A 22,086-nucleotide genomic window follows, 5' to 3' on the forward strand; every position below is an offset into this window, starting at 1 on the left:
TATCTGAATGTTCCCCCTCTTGTGCAGGGCAACTTTCTAACATTATCCCGTTCATAATCACTGTTAAATAACGGAGTTTTATAGGTGTTCATCACACGTGATGAAAGCCAGCATTCCTACATATCCGTCCAGCTCAGTAGTTAGTGCTCAGGAATAATGAGTTATACAGGGAAAGGAAGAGAAGTATGAGCTGCTCCTAAAGAACATGGCAGAATCTTTAAGGCAAAATTCTTATTTCCTCACCTAGGGACAATTAAAAGCATAAGGTAGGTTATGAAATCCATCTGGCTGGGTTATCTTCCCAAGCCTAAGGAAGTTATTTGGATGTCCTTTACATTGTTGTCTATTTTTACTAAATTATTTGGATGATTTGGTTCAGAATGAAGTTCACTATCAAGAATTATAATGATTAAATGCCTCCACTTATTTCTTGAAATCATATTCATATTGAATATTTATAAAGAACATTTAATTCATATTAAAAAACATAAAGATTGTTCATAGAAATAACATTGTCAGTTGTCAATATTTCTCTTCAAACAATTCAAAAGTTCTACTTATTCCCAAGTAGCAACATGCATAGGCAGTTTTATAAATTCTTTTTATAGTGTTAATTACTATTAATTGAACTCTTAAATATGTAAATCTCCTTAAGAACAATTTAGTCAAGGAAGGCATTTTAGTACATTTGCATAGACCCAGTTAACCACACACTCAGAACCCTAACCCCTCTCCCAGCTGGAGTTTCAAACACTTTTCTCAGGGACACGATATCTACTGACAACAATTTCACAAAGCCTCATTCTTCACTTGCTACACTTTGGTTTGGTTTCAGAGCCGTAGAATGGATATTATGCCTGTGGTCATGCTCAGAGAGCTTTGTCCTGAGCTCAGAGTAATAACGGTTACATTTTTCTGAAAGTTTCAGAAGCCCACGCACAAATGTTCAACCACAGATGCCTAATAAGGTTTTTTTCTCTTCTTTGGTTAATTTGTTACATAGAAACTGAAATTTTAAGTCATGTCTTGCTTTATTTCAACATTTCCATAGCAAGCAGGATTGGATACAGATTTCCTTAACAGATTTGAATAAGTGTAGAAAGAATCTCCTAGATAGACATAGACTGAGCGATTTTTACATGAATTTCAGCTGTATCTGTGAAGCAATAATTTGAAAATACGAAACTATCACTTTCCTAGCTACAATAAAATTCAAATGTGGTTTTCCTGTATCCTAGAATTAACAGTTAAAAGCACCAAATAATGTTAAATGATAACCATAGCGTTTCTTCCTAGCATAAGAAATCTGTACTTTTCTTTGTGGAATTTGTTCTATATGATGTAAGATTGTAACTTATAGCATGGTAGTGATGTTTATTACTCCCGTTATGACCTGGATAAATGACCAAGATCTCAAACACGGTAAAAACAGAGAACTGATGGTGGTTAACTTTTCATTGATCACCTATTCCTTTGGATGGGAAGGGAAGAGAAAGTGGCCTAAACAGGAAAATACTAGGAAGTCAGTACTAGTTTATAGCAATCTACTGTTACAACATAGCATTTAGGATTTCAACTACTCAAAAAGATGTTTTTAATCATTTTAAGTAGATCACATTTTCTATTTTGGATTTTTACAGGTCTTGTTTTATGAACAATTAAATGTACAGAATGAAATATAATTTGGACAAGTGAAGATAGGCCCCATTGGTAAATAGTTATACAATAGTAGCTTCTGATACTTTTTAAGGCAGACAGAAATAGCTAATAATGGGTTCTATCGTTTTATGAAGAGGAAGGATGAAGCAGTAAAATCGAATGTACAGACTTTAAGATGCTGTGTCACATGATGATCATCCAATCACCCAAATTCAAAACAGCATAAACACAAAGTAAAATTATTCTTCAATAATTTTATTTTCAGAATATTTTAAACAGAATATTAATGTGCATATGGGGAAGACAGTAAAGATGTATATGCCTCTCTCATTTAAAACAGGACAGATGTGAGAGGCATTTTAGATATGATTTCTTAAGATACATAGGCTCTAGGGCAATCAATAAGTTTTTATTATTTCAATCCGTATAAGAACTCACAGAAATTCAAATTTCAATGTTTGTGGCTACATGTCTCTACGGTAAGGTTTCATAACTAAGGAAGAATTTTAAAATATTCTGCAATGACAACAGAAGGTAACTATAGGTAGTGTATTTACACAGCATCAGAAATATACTTAAGGTTTTTTTAATGCCTTAAAACTTGAGAACACTAAGAATTCGGAGGGACAAGATCAACTTGCAAAGTCATAGGTCTGGAAAGGTCATTTCTCCATGGTTTTCACTAATGTGTGTGGATATTTTAATTTTTATTTCTTCCTTCTATGTCCTCCCTATCTGTGTTGTGTCTCATGACTGTTCTGGACTGTCCCTGGCGGTAGGTTTCCTCTGCTCTTAGACACCCCTGGTCAGCACTCTGGTACATTTAGTGGCCTGGCAGCTGGGGCTCCACAGCGGAGAGTATTCCATTCTGACACACATCAAGAGGCTGAACTAAATTGGTTTTTTTTCTTTTTTTAAGGATAAAGGCTTCTCACTTCAAACGTTACTAACTGGTTAAATAGAAAAGTATTAGAAAGCTCGAGTTTTTAAGTGATGGGCACAGAAAGAAAAGTTGGTCTCTCATGGTATTTTAGTGTGTCTTATCAAATCCAAATCTGAAAAATTTAACTTAGAATGAACAAACGCTCCTTCTGATGGTTGTAAACCAAGCACCTTCTGAACGTCGCAGCAAGCCAGAAGCACGTGCACTAAATCTTTGAAATTTAAAACAAGGTCTGATGTTCCCAGCACAGCTTTTTCTGCTGCAATTTACCAAACTCTCAGAACTGCTGGGTTTACAAGCTTTTTTTCCTCTGTCTTTTGTTCTGATGCGGGAGGGGCTGTTGCTCTCAAGATATTATAATAGCTACTGATTTAACAGGTTTGAATTTAACATGTTGGTACAGAAAATGTCTTGCTTAAGCTCAGCCTTTGGGACAGGAATAGACTTAATCACTTCACTGATGAACAGTGGCACTGAGAAATTATCAAAAATTTAGGCCTATTTCATGGAGAATAATTGCAGAGCTGGTCCTGCACCTTTTATTAGGGCAAAACCACTTGGGGAGAAGGAGTTTTAATATCGCAGCTATTTCAAATTGCACTGGGCTGAAACACGATATGTAAATTGTCAGTTCTGAAAGAGACCTTTGAAAAAGTATTTTAAATCCGCGAAATTTTGTATTATTATGATAGAGTCACATGAAGATTTTTCAGACAGAAATATGCATTAAATAGTTCGATATTATTTTATATAAATTGAAATCTTACAAGGAGGCAAGTTACCTAAGCTGCAATTTTCCAAGCAGATCTATGACCGAGTTCAAGACTTACACACAGCTAACTTTTTGAAGGGACAACCTGCTTTCACTGCCTCCAGTCCTATAATTAAACTCAGTAGTCTTTTCTTGTCACTTTACTACCATGGTCCCTTTAGTGACCACCCCGCCCAAGTTAGAAGATTAATATAAATTTTTTAATAATCATGTTGTTTCATACCTTTGGCTCTCAGTAAATCAACATTTTACTCTTCAAGGAAACATCCAAGTATAAATAAAACTTTCCAAATTAAATGACGTATGGCTAACCAGATTTGAAAGGTTTCTACACAGATGTAATAACGGTAATTTTCAATTTTCCAAACGCATTATAGGCTCCTGAAAATTTTCAAGAAGCAAAAAAGGGGAGGCATCTCTGACTGCAGCTCAGTTCTGTTTAGATGATCTTCCCACTCGAATGAGTTCTATTAATATGATGCCACCAAGTCTCAGTTTTTTAGGTTCAAATTTGAGTTAGCCGGGTAGAGCCAAATTAGAAAATCTTGTCAGTTCCAGCACTGAGGGTGCCATTTTGAATCACCACTGAGGGTCTCTGTGTACACCTATGAGTGAGGAGAAAAGCTTTCCCTCAGCAGAGAAGGAAGGACCACGGGTCTGGGAGGAGGGGGTGCTGGGGTGGTGGAGCCATAGTCTGATGACTCGGAGCCTTTCTGAGCCTGAGTACACTTCTTGCCTTTGAGTTCTACAAGAATTCTGAGATTTAATTTGATTAGTGACAAGAGTTAAGATTCCTTTATTTTGTCAGAGATATAAAGCAGTTGACCACTCGTATGTCTTATCCTGATTTCTGTGAAATTTTACAGTAACACACACACATATACACAAGAAAGGCAATGAAAATGCCATAATCAAAAACTAGGAGAGAATATTTGGTATCTACAATAACGGAAAGGCTGAGACCACTAAAATACAAAGAGTCTCTACAAATCAACAAGAGATAGCACAAGAGAAAAATTTGCGAAAGATTTATACTGGCAGTCCCCAGAAGAAAAAATACAAATGGTTAATATAAAGATTTTTAAATTTTTTGACCTTCCTAGTGCTCAGGGAAATGTAACATTTTATCATTTCTAATTTTTAATAATAACTATGTATAGATTTCTAATTATTTTTTCCTAATTATTTAAAGCAACAAGAATGCACATCCTTAGACATAAAGCTTCTAATATTTATAATCTTTAATATCTTGGATTTTTTAGCAAAATTTTTGCACTTGCTAGGAAAATACATTATATATTTTTATTTTTAAAACAGAGGAGCATTTGGTTGTATTTTATGAAATAATGAGCTTTCTAGAATTTTAATTTATATTACACTTAAGTTTTAGGTTATAAAGAATATTCAGTTGTTCCAAATTGAGTTTTGAGATTTCAGTATCATGATTTTTGTTCGTGATTGCAAAATGAATTTTTATACCCATTTGATTTTCACCAAATTGCAAACATAACTCTTCTTATCTTTTGATATCAAATAGACATATAAATCAATTTAATTCAGCCTAGCTTTCTGTGGAGCTGTTATGAAAATAAAGTGGTAAACTTAACAGTGGAAGGGGAGTCGATTTTTCTTTAAACATGCATTTGCTGGTGGCATGTTTTTTTCTCTTTTTCCATAACCATTGTAAACGTATATATAAAACATAGGAAATTAAAATTTTCTGAGAACCGCTTACTCAACTATCTTTTTCATAGGAAACAAGCAAGAAAGGCCATGCATTTCATATAAATTACTCCATGCATGTAACAATAATGTTTTACATGATGCTTAGATCTCTTTCAACTACATGAATGTGAAATCTGGTCTGATCAACAGCATGTTTATCATATTCTGAAAGAAGCAGTTTTATCAGAGCCAAATATAATACCGAGTTGACATGTTCTTTGCAACAACTTTACATTTTTTGCTTGCAGTATACTGAGGGGCTTCTTCCATTGCTTCCATGTTGCTTGCTGATTGGGGAAAAAAATTCCGTGCACAAATGGAATTTAAAAAATATGTAAGCAGCAAATGTGAATGTGTGTCAGACAAACTGAAATTTCCAGCATCTTAGTGCTTGCTTCTAACAGCTTGGAAGTATAACCACAGTCCCAGCTTAATCAGGGTTTTGATGAAAATTCACTTGAATTCACATATCATCCATTTCCCTACTCATAGGCCCTGAAGGATGATGATGCTGAAACTGGACTGACCGATGGGGAAGAAAAAGAAGAACCCAAAGAAGAGGAAAAATTGGGAAAACTGCAATATTCACTGGATTATGATTTCCAGAATAACCAGGTCCGAGGGGAAAAATGTCTTCTAATTCCATTACATTTTCTGAAATTACCAAGTAGAAACTGAAGCAACATACTTCTTAAAACATTTCACTTGCTGCGAGGGGAAAATGCAATTATCAAAGCTATTGATGAAATAATTTCTAAGTGCAGGCAGTCCCCTACTTGCTAATTTAACTTCCGGTAATTAGAATTCACAGTATTCAACCGATTACAGCAACTTATGGCACTTAGAGCAGGCAGGCAGAATACAAATTAACCCGAAGCAGTCAGTCTGATTCTGAAAGCTCCTAGCCCCAGGCCGGTCCCACAGGTCCCTCGGGCTGAGCTAGAACTGTTTTCCTTGGGCTTCATGAATTTGAATCCAAACAGGGGAAGGCGCATTTGAGTTAGCTCAGCATTCAAGCCAAAGCTTTGAAACATACTGTAACAGTTTGAGAAGGAATCAAAGATGGAAACTCGATGTAGCCCATCAATTTCAAAGGCAGGAATGCCTTAAGTACTCTCATGATGCTTGATGACGTTCCTAGTACTAACAAGACAGCAGTTCTAGAAAAGTAGAAAGACTAGCAACTTGCTTTCTAGTGCCATGGCTGCTGTCCACAAAGTGAAAAGGCACTAAAGGAGGAAAGAAAACACGTTCCTGCTTCAATTTCTCAAAAAGCCATGAGGCGCCACCTAGATTAATGACAATATGAACGCTTTTTATTGACTGCCTGTTAGAGAGGTAGCTCAAAGATAACTGTTAAAAATCTCTTTACATAAAAAGACCTTCTAGATTCCATGACATTGATGAAGATGCCCCTTTACCTTCTGAATCGTTTAAGAAATTAAAAAGTTACGTAAGAATAGTGGAATCGGCTGAGTTAGAGATCAGACTCTCAAGAATCCTCACGGCATAGCCCTCCTCCCAAGAGGGGAGTTTTAAATCTCTCCAGTTTGTTTAGCTTCACTCATCTTCTTGGGTGAGGATGAACTGATAAATGTAAATCCAGTTACTCTAAAGCCTGTGTGAATTATTTCCAGTTTGATGAGGAATGAGCAATAAATAAATCAAACACCGATGCTCAGCTCCGACGACTAACCTCCAAAGGCAGTAAGGCTGTGAGAGCTCTAAGCAACTGCAGAAATTCGGAGTTTTATTTAGGAATTGACAGTTCCAATAATGTCTTCACTTTTTGAAGTTTCCAGAGGGTTCCTCACGAAGAATGCATTGATATGCTCTGTCATATTAAAAATAATTTTGTTTGATCAGCTTCATTAGAGCCCTAGCTAGTTATTTCATAAAACATTCTAGAAAGCAGTATATTGGCTGTGGATACAGCTTTATAGGTATGGATTTACACAGATTCATAAGTATACCATTTATAATTAATTAAATAGGGCATTCGAGGTCATTTCTATCACTTCTACCAAATTTTGATCATCAGGACTTGGTTGAGAGCAAAACTTCCTATTATTTATATATTCTAGGGAAGTCTAAGGTCAACCTACGTTATCCTAACATAAAATTTTTTCCTGAAATTTCACCTTCCTTTATATATGTATGCAGTATTTTTCTACTAATTTATTCTACTTTCCTATTTTCTGGTAGAAATCTAGTGGTGTCTCATCCTGCTTACTCATAACTTCTACGTTGGCGTTGAGAACTATATCATTTTATAAAGCAGTATTTTTAAGAAAATAGCAGCACTGAATTTTTTTCTTACTCAAATATATTGAGAGTCTGTTTACTGTTTCCTTTCTAGCAAACATCAAATTTAAAAAGGTGTTTCATTCTGAGGATCTAGAATATTCTACCTGGTGAAATTTTGTGTAATATTATGCATTGATTTTTGCAAATGCTGTCAGCTCATCTGATTTATAAAATGATTTCTATGAGTCATGGGAGATAAAGTGTGAGGACCTTCGTAGATAAGGCTGTGATCAAATATACATGTTTGCTTATCAAAACGAAGAGACGACCCTAAAGTCCTCTGGCTGAGAGGCTTTCACGGGGGAGAGAAGCGCGATACTCACTGTCAGGCAGGTCAGAGAAAGGGGTTGTAAGAAGGAACTCCACCCCTGATCTAGTTGTAAAGAGTTCAGGATGTATCGCCAGTGCTTTCTCTGCCCAAAAGAAAATTTATTGCAAAAACAGGGAAGGAGAAGATAGAATCTTGCTTATGCACATTGCTATCTAAAGGCAAATTCCAGATACCAACTTGGCAAACCAACAGACCAACTGTTTGCTCTACTAATCACGTCTTTATAATCTGATGTCCTTTTAGCTATTCTTTGACCATCTGTCTGTGTTTTGTTTACCTACAATCCGCCACTCTTATTGCTACTGTTGTATGATGATGCCACAGGATATTGGAGCATTAAAATGGAAACAACAATCATTCAGGGTATTGGTCCATGTTAAAAATTGAACCACCTAGGGGCCAGCCCAGTGGCATAGTGGTTAAGTTCACCCACTCTGCTTTGGCAGCCCAGGATTTGCGGGCTCAGATCCTGGGCGCAGACCTACACACTGCTCACAAGCCACGTTGTGGTGGCATTCCATATACAAAGTAGAGGAGGATTGGCACAGATGTTAGCTCAGGGCCAATCTTCCTCACCAGAAAAAAAAAGTTTGAACCAACTAGCCAAAATGCACTTACAAACATGGTGCATCAGTTTTACAGAAAATGGATGTGACTTTTCTTTAAGGAGGTGAATTGCTTTTCCACTCTATTGGTTAAAAAGTCATAGACTCAAATTTAAGGCCCTGATGTGAAAAGCTATGATGTGACTGCATTTACCGGATAGTATACACCTTGAATAACAATGAGTCTACTTTTGTCTCCCATATGGATCTAAACCAGTCTGTTGACACAAAATGTCTGATGACAGGGCATCCAGAATAGTCCACTCTCACCTTTTGTTTTCTTTCAAAAGCATTAAAAATGCCAGCCTACACTCACATGCATAATAAGATATAGCAATGTATCACCGAGAAAACCATCTTGAAGAAATGCAGAGATTTCTGCTGTATTTGAAAAAAAGAAAATCAGAAACTTAGTCATTTAACATTAAAAACCATATCTGTAATCTCCCTTTCCTTTATATGAAGCTGAAATTATATTTCTTTGACTCTGTGTCCTATATTTAAACACAGAATTTAAGATATAATAGTCATTTTACTGTAAGTTAAAACAAACAGTAGCCAACACACAAGTAAAGGTCAATATAATAAAAACTTGAAGATCCTATTTTTAATCTCTATATGCTACCCAACTTGTAAGAAATTTCTATTTAGCTGCTCTGAAGCTCTGGTTCAAAATAAAAATTTCCTACTTTATAATTACAGACTTGTGATTGTTTAACAATTTATTTCCACTTACAAATCATGCCCTGGAAAGAAAAATAATGCACAAGGGCTTTTAGCAACTGGAAAGTTACTTGATTGCAACCCTTTTGCAAATATGAATTCCATATTTAACTGTAATCAGCAACCTTTTAAAAGCCTCCTTGTGCTTCAAACCAGGCTTCCCAGAGCCTGCATCTGTCGTAATTGGGTTTCTGAAGTCTATATAACTTGCTTCATTTGCCTTCTGCATTCAGATTCGTAACACAATAAGCGTTTATTAAATGCAAGGAGGAAGAGAGAGAATCACAACATGCAGCATCGTGAACAGATCAATCTTTTTCAGTGTCCACTAACATTTGCGTTTGCTGTATTCTGTCATTCATTTCAGCTGCTGGTGGGGATCATCCAGGCTGCCGAGCTGCCCGCCTTAGACATGGGGGGCACGTCCGATCCCTACGTGAAAGTGTTTCTGCTGCCCGATAAAAAGAAGAAGTTTGAGACAAAAGTCCACCGAAAGACCCTTAATCCTGTCTTCAATGAGCAATTTACTTTCAAGGTATTTTTTTGTACTTAGGAGTAACTTGTCCTCTTTTGTTTTCAAGACCAATCTCACCCTGACACACCCATGGACACGCACGTGACTGCTTGTGCAGAGCCTCACAAATAATTCTATTCTGAATATTTAAAATTCTTGTCTTCAGCCCAGTGAGGATTCTTTATTGCCCTGAGATTTGGTCAAAGTAGGATTCAGCTCGGCCATCTCAGAGTGGACTGCAGACTGGAGTAGGACTACGATGTCATATTCACGTCTAAAAAGTGAGGTCGGCTTCAAGCGTCCCAGTGGGCTGGCACCTCTCCCCCCGCCCCCAAATAAAGCCAAAGGAATAGTGAAATTATCTTCCTAAGTTTCAGAGTTCCTGAAAATAGCTAAACTCTGTTGCAATCACAAAATAATGTAAGCTATGTTCTATCGTTTAAACAGTACAAATAGATACTACTCTCGTTGCAAAGTTCTGTGTTCACGGGGCAAACTGAGCACTCTAAAGCCATTCCTCTTAATCTATCCGTAAAAAGAATGTGAACATAGCTCTTCTGCATTTCTAGCATTTTTCCTTTACTCTAGCCTCGTCCTTGATGCTCTTCATCTTGGTGAGACACCTTGGTTGACAAGGAATAGCAAAGAGGGATTCTGGCCATGTAATAACTCGACAAGAAAACATGCTCTGCAGGTCAAAGGCTTCTCTGCACGTGAAGTGCTCTAGCTCTTCTCTTGAAGCCATGCATAAAACCAGTTCTTTGGGTGCATATCTTTAATATGTGAAATTTTTTTAATGCGTTACTTAAAGCAGTACATTTCTGAAAAATGAAATGTCTGTGAATATGCCAGTAGGCTAGTTCAAAATCACCCGTCCGTCAGCCAGCCTTAGCAACAGCATATGCTCCTGTGAACAAATATTTATGAAAGAAATGAATGATACTGAGGGCAGGGGTCATTTTCTCAACGCTTGTTTTCAATTTTGTAAAGGAGCAGTGTCTCTATTCACTCTGAAACTTTCGAGTTTTAAGACAAAAGTCTCTAATGTATTGTCAATAATCTTGTTTAAAATCTATGTTTTCTATACCGAAATGGTTAATACTCAGTTCTATACCCAGCAGTAAGAACATTCTGGAAATACTTAGCTTATGAAGAGCTAGTCAGTATGATTAATATACCACAGAACATAAAACAAAAATAAAACTAAAAAAATATTGCAAATGGTAATCACAATCATTTTATTTGACTATGTATTAATCTTAATTTAGGTCAGCCGTCTCTAACAATAATTTAGTAAGCAGATTCTTAAATTATTTGAAATAATATTGTGGGGGCATTAATTTTGTTTTGAGTTACCTGTATGCTATTTCTAAAAACAAATTATTACTAATAATTTTATTAATTTCTGTGACTTGAAGAAGTATAATTATTGAAATTGCCTACAAAATGTTATCAGGTTTTATTTTATTTCAAGGAAGTTGATCAAACCATAAATCAATCCAAAGTACAATATATTTTGATACATTTAAGAAAAATGCCACTGTTTCTAGAGAATTGGTTGCTTTATCCAGTAGACAGACAACATAGATTATGCATCTTGAAATGTCAATAGGAAATATGACACAGGAATGAAAGCTAAGTGTCTACTGTGTGCCAAGCCTGTGCTAAGTTTCTTACATATATTCACTCAGCCTCAAACCGCCCTGTGAAAGAGACACTATTATCATCATCACTATTTGATAGATTAAAAAGTTGAGGTATATTCACTTGCCCCAGGCCTGGGCCTATCTGACCCCAAGCCCAGGTTTTTGGCTGATGCTATCTCAATACAATCTCCAAAAAATCTAGAGAGATTTCAGAAATAAGATTAAATATTCAAGAGTTTATCCCTACTCTAAAATTTCTTGTGTCTTCCTTTGAAATTCAGCTCTTTGGAAGGGTTTATTTTTTTTTCTTCTAAAATGGAAAAAGTACTGTGCCTAGTTTTTAATTGTAATATTTTAGATTCCAAATAGATGACAAATAAATAACAAAAGAGAAACTCTTTGGAAAAACTAAAATTTATTGTATGATGTGGTCAAATATTCTTTCTTCTCATTCCCTTCTTAATATACAGAGTTAATTGAGAAATGTTTGCTGGAGCATAAGACAACCATTTACACTGATAAAATAATAGGAAGTGTATGAAAATTGATCAAACCTTCAATACAAGTCTAAACAATTTCTTAATTAGGCATTTCTACCCGGTTACTGAAGTGTAGCTTACTTGGATTGCACTGCCTTTCCTGAATATTAAAAATGTCGCTAAGAAACATCCCAGCCCATAGCATCTGTCCCAGACATATTCGAACAGCTGGAGAATTCATCAGCTCTTGGCCTTTTGCCACCACTCATCCTAAAGAGTGTCGTACCTAAGAATGAACTTGAAGCTCTGTATTATAATGCACTCTTGATATTCAAAACATCAATTTTCTAGTCAGTTCTTGTCAATCAGTAAATTATTTTAGGGAGTACATGAGGCGCTTCGTGAATTTCATGTAAATCGTCTCTGACTCCTTACCATGCCTTTTAATAAATCATTGCTTCAGTAAACCATGGCTTCCAAATGGCTTGAAAGAGTTAATACAACTTTTGAAACAAGTTATCTACCCCTGAGCAAGTTATGCTCTCACAATGTAACTTATAACAACAATAACAGCAAAATGTTCTACAAAAAAAACATTTATATGGTCAAATTTGCTTGGTTTATTCTTGTATTAATCTTAAAGTGTGTATAGTATGACTACTAGTAGGATCCATTATTAATAATACTAACAGCTTCTAGAACTTTGGCATAAAGTGGTAAATTACTATAGTAATTCTCCATCTTCTCGCAAGTAATTTAAACCTGAAGCGGCTAGTCAAATGATTCAATTTAAGAAAAAGCAAAAGCACAATTATCTCCCTGTTCTGTTTATCCAACATAAATATTAAAATTAGACACTAACCAGGAACATGTTTCTAAGCACTTTTGTGACCAGATGTTTTATCCTCATCTCTTTTTATTTAGGTTCCATACTCGGAACTGGGTGGCAAAACCCTGGTGATGGCTGTATATGATTTTGATCGTTTCTCCAAGCATGACATCATTGGCGAATTTAAAGTCCCCATGAACACAGTGGATTTCGGTCACGTAACTGAGGAGTGGCGTGATCTGCAAAGTGCCGAGAAGGAAGAGGTAAGAGAAACATTAGCATTTCTAATATGACAAGCTGCACTCACCAGTTGCTACTCACATAATAACCTTTGAGAGATGCTCTTTACAAAGGGTGATGCGGGCCTCCAGCTGCTCACAGCTGGCAGAATAGGGTCAGCAGATTGCATAACTCGTTAAAAAGTATACAGGTATTCTGGGTATTATTTGAAAGAAGAGAGAAAGATTTGTGTACCAGACCTATAGACAACTCCCTGGACACACACACACACACATACACACACCTACTTCTTTAAAAGTACAGTGAAAAATTATCTTATTCTTTGAATTTTTTCACAATAATTTTGTGTTTTCTAGATAAGTTGTGTAGCTATTAAATAGAAATAAAAAGGCACTTTTTCCTTGATTATTTTTGCATATCACAGACCGTTCATCATTTCTCCTGACAATATCAGAGGATGATGGGTGAAACATCGAATATAATACACAAAGGCTGATATTAAATCCATGTTATAAATGACTCGCATTTTTATAATACTCTTCACATTGTTTTTCCCAGTTTTAACAGTTTAGCCCAGGACTTTACTGCGATTTAAAAAGAGACGTTCAATATCCTTAGTGAATTTAAATAACATAATAATCAATGCTATTTGATTATGCTACACCTGCCTGGCACTAGCATTTTTCTGTGCGAATGTCTCAACTGGCTGATACTGGAAAAGAAAACAACTCTTAGCTTCTCTAAATTCCTAAAGCAACTCCTTTTCCAGCCATTTTCTGGATCTTCACATGCGTTTATAACTACGCAACGGATTGCCAACAGCCTCTGTCATTTAGGATCCCTAGGATCCCATAAGATGTGGTCACTTTGGGGCCACCAGAGAGATCAGAGTGACCCAAGCCTTCAGAGAAACTCAGGCGAGCCCGTCACCTGGGAATCCTCTCAGCCTAAGGTTTTCTAGGACCAATATCCTGAAGTGAGGTTTTAGAACACGCTTGTTGATCGCTATGCTGAAATTGAATTTTACTGGTGCTCTAAAACTATTATCTGGTTGTACCAAAGGAGTCAAAATCATTTGAGTTAAGCTTTGCTTTCTTTTTGGAAGGAAGCGTACATAACCAAATAAGTTAGTCAAAATTAGATTCTTGGATATCAAGATAAATTTAGCGCTACTGTGGATTTTCAAGAACAGCCCAAGGATAATATTGAGTTTTTTAATTTTATGATTTTTATTAGTAGTTCTTCCCTATGAGTAAACTAATATCAACATTAAATCAAACATCTATATGGAAAGACAAACATTCAACCATTCAATCATAATGTTTCTTATCATTTAACAAAGTAGTAATCTGTTGCATTGAATTCTTTCATTTTATTGAGATGTTTGGCTTTGTTTAAATTCCTTGCAGCTGGGGGGCAAAGTGGACCCATAATAAGTGTTTATTGACTGATTGGTTTTTATTAATTCACTGGGTTTTGGTTGGCTTGTTGGCTGAATATCAGAATATGCTCTGTTTGTGCTTCACGATGCCCACCTGCCCAGTGGTTGGCTTACACGGCTCACCTCCATTTTTGTTTTCAGCTGAGTGACTATTTCCCTTTAACGTGATATAGGAAACCTCATAAAACAGATGTCTAGCTTACAGAGTATCTCTGGATGACTAGACCAGGTATAAACTTTCTCATAATAAATGAAATGAGACTCCAATTACATTTTATATCTGAAGAATTCTCACTGATAGGTGCTCTGTCTTTTCATGCTGCTGTCCATTAACTGCAGAAAATTATAGTTGTGTGAATAAATTGAAGTCTTAGATTGGCTTTAATTCTCACAATTTTAAATAAATTGTTTTTCCATTTTGCATGAGCAATTTTGTTCATGATTTTAGTTTGCTTTTGTCTGACAGTGTTAAATGTTATTTTTAATGTCAAGCAAGTGAAAGACACTAAAGAAAGTGAGAAAAAAGGATTTACGAAACAGCTTTGGAATCTAGACAGGAACCACCACTCGGAGAAGTCTGTTGGCATAGACACTTGCATTTTAACGGGTTGAATCCAACCCACTGAGCTCCAACCTTGCGATGTTGATAGAATGGGGAAGGACTTTGTGGCCAGAAAGTTAAAAATGTAAAAGTCATAAGATGATGAAGCAATTATGTAAGTTATAGGATTATGTGTTATTTTAGTGACCAATTAAAATGCATGCAATTTAGGGGAAAAAATGGGAAGGAGCCTTATCTGGAAGTTTCTAAACACACTTTTAAAACATAGGGGGTGTTGAAGAAAGAAGTTATGCCAGGAAGAGCCCTAACAAGCATGCGGTTCCCACTGTTAGATTCTAGCCCCTGGGGAAAACATCGATGGTGGGGTTTCCATTCTGACTTGATAATGTTTCTCTAACACATTCAAAGTCACCTTACTGGTTTAGGTTCACTAGCTATTTTTTTTTTTTTATGTTGCAAGACTGACCATTCTTTTCCCTTCCACCTCCTCACCTCCCATCAGATGAAAATGGAATTTGACCTGGCAAACAGCTAAACCTTTATCTTCCTTTTGTTTCTTTAAAACAGAAATGAATATCCTCTGAGTCGACAAATGGTTACACATAAAACTCTTTTCTTAATTTTCCCCTTTTCAGTATAAGGCCTCAAAAGTTATCCTCTATAATCAGAATATACAATTCTTCTATTTGCAAAAGGCTTCTGGTATGCATAACTTCAGGCTGTCTGTGCTGGATTTTTGAGATTTTCTTCCTTTTAATCATTCAAAAATATTTATTCATGCCCTCCACAAGTCAAACCTGAAACTTTAAGACCTTCAGACTTTAAGAATAATGCGTTCATTTAATGTTTTCACTTAATTACTTCAAGTATACAATAGCTGTGACTCCATTTTTTGGGATAAATTTTATTGATGATCGTTTTAGAAATTGTCTTAGTCCTGCACCCCAGCATCAAGTACATCTTCAAAGCATTTAGACTCTTTTTCTTTGAGCATTTTTTTCCTAATTTATTTTTCATCCCAATGCCTTCCACTACTACTTATCTCTAAAAACAGCATAAGAAATAGAAACCATCAGAATACGAGTCCTTTTTTTTTGAGCAAATCTGTCTCATAACTTGACCAGTACTGTTTTGTCTCCATTAGAGAATAAGTCTGTCACCTCTGCTTTGTACAGAATTCATTAAAGAGTGATTTTTAAATGAGATTCTGTAATCCAGTGCAAATGGAAAAAAAATTGATTGCTGAATTAAAACAAGTTGGGACATAATTTAATTAGTACCCAGGCAGAAGGGAAGAGAAACTACTTTAGTGCCTTAATAGAAAATCAATTTTGCAAGAAAATTTCACATTTTTAAGCCTAATTAGAAAAACATTTACTTCACAGAAAAGCATTTGGAGAATACATATTCAATCAAATGACAAAAGTGTTTTAGCTCCCAATGGTCAATTACTTGATACTTCTCTGGAGTAGGTTAGTCATAATTCCTATAGCACCTTTTTTGTGCAAGGATCATGAAAGAAATGGCGCTGTTTCTAAGTACACTTAGCAGTCAGATGGTAACTCGCGCCCTTCAAGAATGTCTGCACAGCAAATCAATGCCCTGAATGGAGATCCTTATAAAAGGTTAAACTGAACTTTAAACGTGGTTGTCAATAAGAAACTTCCTTGTCGCTCACAATCTATCACGTTAGAGAAATGTAACAAAGACACTCCTTTTGATCCATAGCATTCTAGGAAAGTATCCTTATTTGTATTTTTGTAACTTGTTCATTGTCTCTCTTCCCCACTAGACTGTCAGTGCATCCCAGCAGTGGCCATATCTATTCTGCCCCACTGTGAAACCAAGTTTGATCACAGAGGCAAGCACACAGTAGGTGTGCAAAAATATTTTTGAATGAATGAATGGGGAGAGGTGTTTCTTTTACCATGAGAGATGTTTCAGAACTCCCTTTTTAAAGTCCATTTTAATAATAGCAATTGTGTTCCCGTTTTACAAATGAAGACTAAAGTATTCTGAAAGACCATCAACAAAATATCTTAGCCCCAAATCATGAAAATGGTTTACTTCCTGTTTGGTTTTTTTGGTCTACGCCTTAAAAAGAGAGGCGATATAGATGCTCAGCAAAATCATTGTTGCTGTTGTTTTTGTTGATGGTCATGAAAATGGTGATAGTTTTGCTCTCACTTTTTTTTTGTAAAGGTTTATTCAGTATCTCTTTCCTTTCTGTAACCCTCTTTTCATCCTGTTTCCATGATGCACAGAGAGCTTGTGACTTAGCTTAATTTAACTTTTATTTAAAGTTCAGATTTAGTTAAAGCTATGATGTAAGTCTATGGCTTGCAACATGGAAATTTACCCAGAGGGAAATAGGAAAGAATCAGTTCCAAGGAGAATTCAAAGAACATGAACAAAATCTAAGTTTATCATATTTAGAATATTTATTGCTAGTCAAATTTATAGCATAACAGATATGATGTAGTGATATTGAATTGTTTTCTAATGTATTAAGACCACGACATATATCAGTGTACTTAGTGTCTTGTGTGCATTTTGTGGGACTTGAAACTTAGTGATTTCCCTTTAAACTATTACAGAAGTAGAGTTGGATTTGATTTTTTGAAATATCTTTGGCCATAGCTATGGATTACTTTATTCTGAGTCTTCGGTCAGAATTTCAATCACCAATTATAACTGTAATTTTATGCATAATAAGTATTGTCTGCTTCATGACGTGGTTTCTAAGAACATCATAGGAAAAAGCAAACAACTTGAAATATGCCTCTAGTGCATAGGACTGTAATGTGATTGCCTTTCTACTTAAAAAGACTTTTCAGGTACGAAGGGATGAAACCAAAGTCTCATTTCACTGAGTTTCTAAATGAGAATTTGATATCACTTTTTTTTATTGTGAATCCCCTAGAAAAAGTGATATAAATTTAGACTCTAACTTAAAGAATTAAGTGTGGGGGGAGAGATCCTGGGCATTTTCAAAACGCCATTTGATGACATTCATTGTGCCCCCATTGTGATAGTTAACCTACGGCATCACCCTCCCCTTGACAGCTATAACTGCCCAAAGACCTGTGCTCCCAGCCCAACTCCCCTGTTTCCAAAATTAATTTTCGTCAAAGCTACTTCAACTTCTCTAACTAAGCTATAAACACAAATAATAATAATAAAAGCTACATTTACTGAGAGTCCACTGGGTGCCAACCAAAATAATTCTCACAACATTCTTCAAAATTGGCATTATTAAATCTGTTTTACAAAATGAGGGGGGAACAAACCCGAAGCCCAGGAAAGTCCAAGTAACTCGTCCAAGTTCACACATCCAACACCAGAGCGAACATTCAAACACAAGTCCGCAGCCCACACTCTTTCCATTTCACCGTGGTCTTGAAACAGTGTCTCTAGTCTTTTAGCCCCAAAGCATAGCTGTAAATCCAATTTAAATACCCCCCCCCCAAAAAAACCCAAAAAACAATTGTTGTAAACCAGTTTTTCTCAGTTTTGGTTTGTTTTTCGAAATCTTAACATTTGGTCAGTTTGTTTTGACAATTTGCAACTGGTTAAAGTCCACATATATATTTTCCCTTTCAAATGTTATAATACATTATAAATGTATGTAGCATAGCAAAAAAACCCCCACCAGTAAATAGCTATGGCATTTTTGTTTCTTATTGATAATATTTCCTAAATACTCAGCATGAATTCCTGCCCAGGATAAAGCTCTGAAATTCAAGGGAACTCATTAGTACAAACATGTTATTATTCACTCATGAGTGCTGATGAATTTAATGAAGGCAAAGGGATTTTGTTTTCCATTTAAAAAAACTTCATTAAATAGAATACAAATTCCCATCTATTCACTCAAAACATATATCGAATATCTGTGAAATTAGCACTGCAAAGTGTATAAAACGGAAGGTTAAGATTCGCATACAGGAAATGGTTAATATTAGTAGCAAAATTTCATAATGCAAAGTAATAACAAAAGAAGCTCCACAGAGAGCCAAACAAGAAGTATAAATTAAAATGTACCGTACGTTTTTAAACAAAAAAAAGAGTGGATAGGGAGGCTGCATGGAAGAATTGAAAAAAAGCGAACTAGTCTTTAAAACTGAGTAAAATTTAAATAGGCAGAAAGAAAGTGAGACTGCCTTCCAGACGTTAGGAAAGAGATCATCAAGAGCAAGTTTACGGAGCTAAGACCGCCAATGACAGGCCCAGGTAAGGGTGGAATGAAAGCTTGAACAGATACCCTGAGAAATAAGATTGAATGAGGTAGTGTAGTGACAGTTTGTCCCTTAAATCTCAGACTGATGACTCCAGATGCAGACACTAAGCAAAGCCTGTGAAACTTGTTCTTCCCAAGGAAAAGAGTTGGAATATGAAAGCTAGACCCGCCCCTGTGCCAAGCACTCTACTCTGCCTTTCTCACATTACCTCATGTAATCCTCGGAGCAGTCCTGTGGGGTAACTCTTCATGTCCTTATTTTTCACATTAGAAAATGTAACTGGCCCAGTGCCACCCAAAAAACAAGCAACAGAACAAAGATTTAGACCCAGGTCACTCTGACTCCCAAAAGCATTTTTCCTCTACTCTGCCATATTGCCACTTACTTGACTGACGCTTAGTGAATGCAAGGATGTGGTCTATGTTGTGTACCTTTTTATCCCCTGTGTCTGGTACTGTGCCTAGAATATCCAAAGTACTTAAATATCTAAGTTAACTTGTTGGACAAATTAGAATTAAATGAAAATTTTCTTTAACAAACATGCATCGTGAGTCATATCACCTTCAAGGAAGTCATTTTTTTTTTAAAGATTTATTTTTTTCCTTTTTCTCCCCAAAGCCCCCTGGTACATAGTTGTATATTCTTCGTTGTGGGTCCTCCCACTTGTGGCATATGGGACACTGCCTCAGCATGGTTTGATGAGCAGTGCCATGTCCGCACCCAGGATTCGAACCAACGAAACACTGGGCCGCCTGCAGCGGAGCGCGTGAACTTAACCACTCAGCCACGAGGCCAGCCGCTAGGAAGTCATCTTTTATTGTTCTAGTTGCATTGCTTATATGTAGCCCAAAATATTTTTAATTCCAGCTCCCCCTCCAAAAGTCTCTCTCAGTGTACAATGTGTGCTTTTCTCTGTCCTTGGTAGTGGCTTGCCTTTGACTTTAAAAGGTAAATTTTATTGAAATGGCCATAAACTATTTAAGGTGAAGTATGGACTATGAGTTGATGATCAAATTGAGTAAAGAGTTTTAGTTACTGTGGCAAAGTAATGAGGTAGATATCCTTGTGAGACTTATATTCTAACTCTGACCAAAATGTTTTGAGCATTAGTAGCATCATTACATGATCTCTCAACAGGTCACTATGGGAAAAATCATCATTGGGAGATATAAATTCTGATACATGAGTGCCAAGGAAATTTAATTGTTTTGATAGATACTAATGTAGGTGTTAGTGTTTCTTTTTATTCAAAGACTAAAAGGAGTGAGAGTTTTCAATTGAATTTTAAATAAGGCAGAGCAAGGTGGCTTGGAAGCATGGATTTCATGAATATGGATTGGCAGAGCAGAAAGTGAAGAGTGGGAGTTGAAATGAGAACAAATAGAAAACAAAAGTAGAATGAGAAAAATGATACAGACAAGAGCATTCTTGCCTACATCTGGTTTTCTTATTATTGAAATAGTGAAAAGGATTTTGAGTGGTAAGCAATGTGATCAATGCAGGAGAATATCTTGTTCTGTCGTGTCTTCCATCTTCCATACAGTTGGATCTTTTACAGTGTAATCTTTTCTGGTGAGTTCATCATATGTTTTGGACCATTTTTATTATTATTATCTTGTTTGTGAATGCTTCAAATTAAATGTTTTTACCTTCTGTCTTACTCCTACCTCACTTTGAGCAGGCCAAATGTTTGCATTGTGAAATCTTTAATCCATTACAGTCTGTTACTCTGCAATTAGATGAAATGTCGGCAATGAGTCATCCTATTTGTACTACAGAATAAAGGAGAAGAATGAGGACTTGCTGATAAAAGAGCTTCAATAGTTAAAGGATGAAAGAGAGAGGGAACACACATACACACGCAAACTTACTTGTGTTAAACATGGCTAAAATTCTTTTCAATTATAAACAAGAGGCCTTAAATATTAAAAATAAATAATTTATTCCTTCATTTTTTCAGCATATATTTATTAACCTCTTTCATGAGTCAAGGACTATACTAGTTTATAGAGATACAGTGGTGAAGAAGATAGACCCACTAAGTTTAGTCAAACATAACTTAATGGTGAGACAGTACTGCAAGTAGATTAAAGCTCTGGCCCTCACCTCAACCTTTACGGATCCAACCATGACTCCACTGGTGTGTCCTTGGGCTGGTTACTTCCCCCTTCTGTAAAATGGGGTTAATATTACTCATCTCCATGAGTTGTGATACACTCTAAATGAGATGATTCACGTAAAGCACTTAGAACAATACCTGGCACCTAATAAACTCTCAATAAATACTAGTAATTTGTATTATTGAAAACACTGATCAGAGCCCCGATTTCTTTGCCAGCTGAAAAAGCATTGCTCTGACCACTAGACTTAGATCCTTACTTTTGTAAGGAGACTGAGACAGACTAAGAGTTCAGAAGACACTGTCAAACATGGTTTTGGTGAAAGGGAGGATATTTGAGCTTAGACTCCATGTACGAGAGACTGTGGGGTGTGAAAAGAGATCACAAAGGGCAATCCAGGGTAAGGCTTAGCATGCCTGCAAGGCACATGGTACTACCACAGTGTGGCCCCAATGACTGTGCACTTCTCTACACTCTGACACCACAAAAAAGTACTAAAAGTTAAGGCCCTGCTATAATCAAAAAGACTGACAATAACAAGTGTTGGTGAAGATGTGAAGAAATTGGAACCCTCATGCATTTCTTGTGAGAAAGTAAAATGGTGTAGCCACTTGGGAAAACAGTTTAACAGTTTCTCAAGATGTTAAATAGAGAGTCATCATATGACCTAGCAATTCCACTCCTGGGTATGTGCTCAAGAAAAATGGAGGGACATGTCCACACAAAAATTGTAAAGGAATATTCATAGGAGTATTTTTCATAATTGCCACAAAGTGGAAAGAACTCAAATTTCCATCAACTGATAATTAAACAAAACATGGTATATCCACACAGTAGAATATCATTCAGCTGTAAAAAAGAATGAAGTACTGAGACACGCTACAACATGGATGGACCAGAAGAGGCAAATCCACACAGACAGAAAGCAGATTCATGGTTGCCTGAGGCT

General features: G+C 36.2%; 1 protein-coding gene across 10 annotated transcripts in view; it reads left to right on the forward strand.

Moving 5' to 3' along the window:
* SYT1 (synaptotagmin 1) overlaps positions 1 to 22,086 on the forward strand; it is a 518,535-nt gene that overhangs the window by 374,040 nt on the left and 122,409 nt on the right. For 5 of the 10 annotated variants that reach the window (XM_070600576.1, XM_070600574.1, XM_070600573.1 and 2 more), the window contains 3 exons: positions 5,592 to 5,714; positions 9,433 to 9,600; positions 12,629 to 12,796. In XM_070600576.1, coding sequence (XP_070456677.1) covers positions 5,592 to 5,714; positions 9,433 to 9,600; positions 12,629 to 12,796 — 459 coding nt within the window. The remainder of the gene's footprint in view (positions 1 to 5,591; positions 5,715 to 9,432; positions 9,601 to 12,628; positions 12,797 to 22,086) is intronic. The other 5 variants (XM_070600580.1, XM_070600581.1, XM_070600579.1 and 2 more) reach the window with 1 other exon arrangement.

This window comes from Equus przewalskii, chromosome 29 (assembly GCF_037783145.1).
Source record: "Equus przewalskii isolate Varuska chromosome 29, EquPr2, whole genome shotgun sequence".
Lineage (NCBI taxonomy): Eukaryota > Metazoa > Chordata > Mammalia > Perissodactyla > Equidae > Equus > Equus przewalskii.